A 7,741-nucleotide genomic window follows, 5' to 3' on the forward strand; every position below is an offset into this window, starting at 1 on the left:
CCCCCTAATTCGATTGCATTTGATTGCTAATTTGATGCTTATGGGATGAGTAGGTCATTCCTTATTTTACATTCCCTACTTTTTAATTTCTGCTTTTTAGCATTTTTGCTTCGAATCAAAGGTTGTAATGTGCTTCATCTCAGAGCTGGTTGGTTTGGTTCCAAAACTCTTTATATATATTTTGAAATGCTTATGGAGAAAACGAATGAGAAAAATACTTTCAGAACCAAATCTGCTGGAAAAGTGTGCAGTCACTGCTTTGTGCACACTACGGTGAGATTGACAGCGTGTCCCGTTCACACCCGCAGGTCAGAAGGGTTCCGGGTTCGAGTGGTCATCTGCACAAGACCGAGGATGGAGACTGGGAATGGAGTGATGACGAAATGGACGCGAGAAGTGAGGAGGGGAAGGCTGCTGTCAATCATGGAAGGGTAAGCGTGGCCTTGCAGGATGTGAATCATCATTCTTAATGGGATAGCTCACCCAAAAATTTATATTCACAAAAATTATTTATTTATAAATATGTTTAGAATATGTATTATGTTTATGTAATATGAGTGCGGAAAAGTTACGGGTGACGAGGAGCTTCAGTAGAACAACAGTGAACAGCAGTCAGATGAGATATTGTTAGGCCATATGTCAGTAAAAACGAATTTTCCTGTCCTGTCAGCCGGTTTACTGTGCTCGTAGCACGTGCTCTTCAATTGCATGCACAAACGTGGCGGCGCGTGCTGTAGCCTGTTTCATTTCATATTAAAGCGCAAAAGAAACTGCGAGCATGTAGTGTCATAATTATATCGTCAGTTAAGTCATGAAGTTACCAAAACTTTGCATGTGTGTATTAGTTATTTATGAGTCAGATTTAAGAACATGTCTCTGAAATGGTTTTCAAAACTGTCCTGGAGCAGCCCAGCACTGTCTCCCTCATCTAACACACCCGATTCATCTCCTCAGCTCATTAGTAGAGACTTTAAGACCTGAAGCATGCGAGAAAAGTTAAAGAGTTGTGAGAAAATAGGATGCGTGTCAGATCCACGTCATGTTCAGCAGCGGCGGCTCTAAAAGCAGCCAAAATAAACTAATAACCAGCTGCTGTGATGTCTGTTCATCAAAGAACAAAAGAAAAATGAGGAAATCAATAATCTTTTGTAGCTGTAACGATTCATCTATATTTAATTTAGAATATAGTGTTTGATAACTTTATTCAATTTCTGTAGATTTCCTACTTGCTGAAGGGCACAGGTAAATATGACATTTATTATAATGGGTTTATGTGAAATTTGTTTTGTTCACTTAAATTAGAAGTTGTTATTTTTTACAGTCTAATAAATGTTAAAATTGAAAGCTCTCAATTATACTGTAATGTTGAATGGCTGTAGTCAGTGGTTAAATATCAGAAAAAAAAATCTTTAATAGAGACATCAGTAGTATTGGTATCAGTGATACTCGCCTTCAGTCATAAAAAGATGCCATTAAACAAATATTAAAAAGTATACCGTCTTTGTTGTTTCTACATTAATTTGAAGATTGAATGTGAAATTATTGCAATATAAAAGTATATTTAAAAACTTTAATGTTAGGTGTGATTAATTTCAGAAAAATGTGCGATTAATTAGTTATTTTTTAATCGATTGACAGCACTAATATTTATATATTATTTACTTTATATTCCACACCTTCTAAAGTCATACAATATTTTTGTGTGAAGAACAGACTGAACTTGAACTGATTAAAATGCTTATGTATAAAACAATATATATTGTAAAAATATTTTAAACTTTAAATTCCACACTTTCTGAAGTCATACAATATTTTGTGTGATGAACTTGTGTGATGAACCTGAACTGATTGATTAAAATGTTTATTTGTAAATAATATAAAAATTATTTATTCATAAATATTTATAAATTATTTACTTTATATTCCATACATTCTGAAGTCATATAGTCATATTCTGAAGTCGTATTTTTTGTGGTGAAAAACTGAACTTTAACTAAATAATTAAAATGTTTATTTATAAAAAACAAAATACATAAATAATATGTAAAATGTATATATTTATATTATTTACTTTATATTCCATAACTTCTGAAGTAATTTTGTACAATAGTACAGTAATTTGTGTGATGAAAAAACTGAACTTGACCTGATTAATTAAAATGTATAATTATAAAATAAAAATAAAAATTTATTTATAAATATTTATATATTATTTACTTTAAATTCCACACTTTCTGAAGTCATACAATATTTTTGTGTAATGACTGAACTTGAATTTATTATTTTAAAATGTTTTTTTTATCATATAAACACAATTATTAATTTATATTGTGTAATGAACATACTATCTTTGAACTGATTTATTAACGAATCATTCTTTTGAGTGTGATCTTTTCAACGAATCAGTTTATCTGAATGATTTGATTCAGTCGCGAATCCGACTCGCTGAATAATCCAGTAGTAGTGGTTAACAATAGATTATCGATAACATTAAATTATGGTCTGTTTCTCACACAAATGTATCATTTGTCTTCAGAAGCTGTAATGCATTCATTTGGAAAAATGCAATATGGAAGCATTTTCACTAGTGGTCTCAGACTTTTGGACCTTACTGTAAAAATAAAGCCTTCAGTATTTATTTGCGTTTAACCCACATATGACATTTGAAGAAATTAACTTCTCTGATGCGTTTCACCTCAAGCTCTCTTAATATTTTATCATAAATGCTCTGCCTGTTCCATACAGGTTACGCACACCATTTGATCAAAGCTGAGGGGCCTTTTTCACTCTGAAATGGGGAATATATAATGCTAAAACGTCTCCAACAGGAAGGAACAATCAGAGCCCCCGAAGCGAAGCGTCCGCAAATCAGCGGCTGCTAATGAAGCTGGAGACGTTGTTCTTGTGTGTATTGTTTATTATGGAATGCAAATGAGCAAGTGCTGATTGCACTCCCTCACAAATAGCTACATCTGTCTGTCGTACTTTGTGCGAGAGCGAAAACATAATTGAATCCTGTCTTGTTATTGCTTTTGCAGTCACGCAGGGTCAAAGATGAAAACCAGCATGTAAGTTACAGTCATTCTCTTTTTTTATCTTTCAGAATGTTTGTGTTTTAATTAGCTGTGTGGGGTAATGCATCGCTGCTTTGAGTGTGTCAACATGAAATCAAAACTGACCCTTTTTACTTTACGTAATGCACATTACCCGTTTTATAGTGGATGATTCATCAGTGCAAGAAAATAAATGTTTGTCTTTCATCAAAACTTGCTTAATTTCTGAAACCGCATACTTTTTTAGCAGTACAGGCTGTTGGTCAGTGTTGACCAGTAGCCAAATAGGTATTTAGTCATTGTTTAGGTTGTTGTTGTTGTTGGTAATGCAGCCTTTATATAATCTTTCTGATAGTTAAATATTGTTAATTTGCACTATTGTTTTGTATAAGAAAAATGAAACGGGCAAAAAAAGACATATGTTGAAAGAGGGACCTGAACATTGTTTATAGACCAGAATATAATAAAAACTTGGATGGACTCTTTGGTTTGGGCTACAATACAACCAACTAGTAACCACCCAAAGCCACCTAATAAAATGCGTAGAAACACCCTGGTGACCACACAAAACACCCTAGTAAAACGCATAGCAACACCCTGGTAACAACCTTAAAGCACCCTATTAAAACAAATAGCAATGTCCTGGTAACCATACAAAACACTGTAGTAAAATGCATAGCAATGCCCTGGTAACCACCCAAAACACCCTAGTAAAACGCATAGCAACACCCTGGTAACCACTCAAAATCCTCTAGTAAAATGCATAGAAACGCCCTGGTAACCACCCAAAACACCCTAGTAAAACGCATAGCAACACCCTGGTAACCACTCAAAATCCTCTAGTAAAATGCATAGAAACGCCCTGGTAACCACCCAAAACACCCTAGTAAAACGCATAGCAACACCCTGGTAACCACTCAAAATCCTCTAGTAAAATGCATAGAAACGCCCTGGTAACCACCCAAAACACCCTAGTAAAACGCATAGCAACACCCTGGTAACCACTCAAAATCCTCTAGTAAAATGCATAGAAACGCCCTGGTAACCACCCAAAACACTAGCAACATTTTAGGTTTTACGGTTTTAACTTAAATTTACAGTTAAATACCGTATTTTCATTAACTGATATAATGTTAATATACCAACCTATTGAAGTACTGAAATCTGTTTTGCACCTTTGTAATACACTGATAACCACCAAACCATCCAACACACTCTTGTAAAATGCATAGAAACACCCTGGTAACCACTCAAAACACTTTAGTAAAACTCATAGCAACTCCCTGGTAACCACTCAAAACACTCAAAATGCATAGAAACGCCCTGGTAACCACTCAAAACACTCTAGTAAAACACATAGCAACACCCTGGTAACCACTCAAACACTCTAGTAAAATGCATAGAAACGCCCTGGTAACCACTCAAAACACTCTATTAAAACGCATAGAAACTCCCTGGTAACCACTCAAAACACTCTAGTAAAACACATAGCAACACCCTGGTAACCACTTAAAACACTCTACACTGTAAAAAAAATTCCGTAAAATTTACGGTAAAAAACCGGCAGCTGTGGTTGCCGGAATTTTACTGTAAAAAATACGGTAGCAACGTTTTAGGTTTTACGGTTTTAACTTAAATTTACAGTTAAATACCGTATTTTCATTAACTGATATAATGTTAATATACCAACCTATTGAAGTACTGAAATCTGTTTTGTACCTTTGTAATACACTGAAACATAGTTATTTCAACAAAAAAACATCAAATTTGAAATGTAAAGCTTGCTGATGATTTTCATTAAAATTTGATGGCCTCCAGTATATTTTGCTGTATGAATATTTGAATATGCAATACACCAAAATAAAGATCAGAGCCTCTATTTTTAAACAAAAAAATCCGCTTTATTCTAGCTTAAAGCATTCTTTTTTATCAACACTTTGAATATAGTTAGGTTTCATAAAAAATGCATAAGTTTGAGCAAAAAGGTGAGAAAATCACATTTTTATCAAAAACTACATCTGGATAATATTCAGTGCGATTATGCAGTAACTAGGAGTTTATTGAGCCAAAAGTCATAGTTAATAATTAGTTAATAGTGAGAACTGGACCTTAAAATAAGGTGTGACCGTTAAACACATAGCGATGCCCTGGTAACTACCCAAAACATCCTAGCATCCAATGCCCAGGCAACCACCCAAAACACACTAGTAAAACTCATAGCAATGCCCTGGTAACCATCCAAAACATTCTAGTAAAACGGGTAACACTTTAGTATAGGGACCAATTCTCACTATTAGCTAGTTGCTTATTAGCATGCATATTACTAGCATATTGGCTGTTTATTAGTACTTATAAAGCACATATTCTGCACGACCATATTACACATCCTTAATCCTATCCAATACCTAAACCTAACAACAACCGTACTAACTATTAATTAGCAGTAATTAGGAGTTTATTGAGCCAAAAGTCATAATTAATAGTTAGTTAATAGTGAGATCTGGAACTTAAAATAAGGTGTGACCGTAAAACGCATAGCAACACCCTGGTAACCATCCAAAACACTCTTCTAAAACGCATAGCAATGGCCTGGTAACTACCCAAAACACACTAGCAAACGCATAGAAATGTGTCTGTATTTAATACTTTCATTCCGCAAAGATTCATTAAATTGATCAAACGTGACAGTAAAGACATTTATAATACTACAAAATATTTCTATTTTAAATAATGCTGTTCTTTTTGCACTTTCTATTCATCAAAGAATGCTAAAAAAAAATGTATCCACAAAGTTTCCACAAAAATATTAAACAGCACAACTGTTTTCAACATCGATAATAACAGCAAAATCAGCATTTTGGACTGGAGAAATTCAGCTTTGCATCACAGGAATAAATAACATTTTATATTTAAATTTAACTTTATATATTTAAATAGAAAACAGTTATTTGAAATTGTAAAATTATTTCACAATATTACACTTTTTACTGTATTTTTGATCAAATAAATGCAGCCTTGGTGAGACTTCTTTCAAAAACTTGAAAAATCTTTTGACTAGAAGTGTATGTGAGATACAAAAGTTAAATGGGTCGTGATTCCCGTTTCAAGTTGACTTTCAATTTTCGCTACAGCTGAAATCCTAGTAACTGTAAATGCTGTAAATGTGATCTCACAGACACAGGGGCCTTGACTGACTATGTTTGGCTGTGAATAGATTTAATTAACGACTGAATTGAAGTTGATCATTTAATTGAGAGTATCAAGGGACTGAGCTGTTTGCCTAATAAACTGCGTATTAAATAATTAACAAGTGTGGCCTATTCGACCGTTTTGGACAAATCGCAATTAAGCAGCGCAAACACAGATCTTATTTCCTACTGTCTGTGTGTGTGTAGCCTTGTTCCACTCATATTTTCTCCCACTGGATTACCAAACGTCATGACTTTTAGCTCAGCCTTTGAGCTTGTAGAAAACCCATTTGCCCAGCTGCTGAAGAAGTGTCCTTGGAGGGAATGAAAAGAAACCGTGAGGGGTGGAGAGATGTCTTTCTGTACTTTCCTTAGCTCTTAAGCACTCCATTTTTCCTCTGCAGGGTGAAGTGAACGCTAACAGTCTCCCGCTAGAGGACCTGTCCATTCAGCATCCCCAGGTGAGGCCTGGCTGGCGCTGACTGTGTTGCTGTGATTCATGTTGATTCGGTGGCCCTGACGCTCTGTGCTGTGAGGCAGCTGGTCTCTGGGCGGTCTGGACACGACCCTGGGGGCCGACTGGCCTTGAGGGAGCCTATTAAACTTAATATCTCACATAAAGAGTAAGAGTGGATGCCTGCTGCAGCAGCATCTGGAAAAGAGTCTCTGCTCCAAAACCTAGTGAGCCATCTGTGTAGGGAGCATTTTAATGCATCATAGCTGCACTTCGGACACAAAGACTGTTTGAAGTGGTAGCTTCTTTCAATTGCATTTATCCTTTGTAAAGAAGGCAATCACATGATGCACTGCAGTGATTTTTTTAGTACTATTTATATACTTTTACAGTTTTTATAAATATTTTAAATGAGCTTTTATTTTTTTCAGTTTTCATTTTAATTTTTAGTACATTTCTATGTGTTTTTATTTAGTTTTTTTATTGACAGTTAGTATTTCTTGTCCTTCAGCTTTTGTTTAATTGTAGTTAATGATATTATAACCCTGATGCATTGTGATAAAAATGTTGAACAAAATGTGAGAAAATTATTAAATAAAATTAATAATTCAGTTTATTAAATTAAGGATGCCCCAATATTAAACTTCTGATATGGCTAATAACTGATATTAAAATGTATGCTATTTTTTTTTGAGTGAATGAAACATCTTAACTAAAAACTAAAAATGAATCAATTTAAATCTTCAAGTAGATTTTGGCATCAAAACATTGTAATATCCTGTATGAAAAATTGATTTTCATTTTAAGATTTGCTTAAAATTATTTTTACTATTAATTACTATTAATTATAGTATTTATTAATAGCTTATATTTTTAAATTTTCTGAATTTTAGTTTAATTATTAGTAAATTTGTTATGGGCTTTTGTCATTTCATTAGTGTTTATATATATATATATATATATATACATACAGGTGCATCTCAATAAATTAGAATGTCGTGGAAAAGTTAATTTATTTCAGTAATTCAACTCAAATTGTGAAACTC

General features: G+C 33.8%; 1 protein-coding gene across 1 annotated transcript in view; it reads left to right on the plus strand.

The window, feature by feature from the left end:
• Positions 1–7,741, plus strand: part of LOC107677925 (STE20/SPS1-related proline-alanine-rich protein kinase) — a 71,433-nt gene that overhangs the window by 33,069 nt on the left and 30,623 nt on the right. Inside the window, exons 11-13 of the mRNA XM_016472993.1 lie at positions 309–431; positions 3,039–3,068; positions 6,646–6,702. Coding sequence (XP_016328479.1) covers positions 309–431; positions 3,039–3,068; positions 6,646–6,702 — 210 coding nt within the window. The remainder of the gene's footprint in view (positions 1–308; positions 432–3,038; positions 3,069–6,645; positions 6,703–7,741) is intronic.

Source organism: Sinocyclocheilus anshuiensis, unplaced genomic scaffold (genome assembly GCF_001515605.1).
Source record: "Sinocyclocheilus anshuiensis isolate Anshui unplaced genomic scaffold, SAMN03320099.WGS_v1.1 scaffold164, whole genome shotgun sequence".
Taxonomy (NCBI): Eukaryota; Metazoa; Chordata; class Actinopteri; order Cypriniformes; family Cyprinidae; genus Sinocyclocheilus; species Sinocyclocheilus anshuiensis.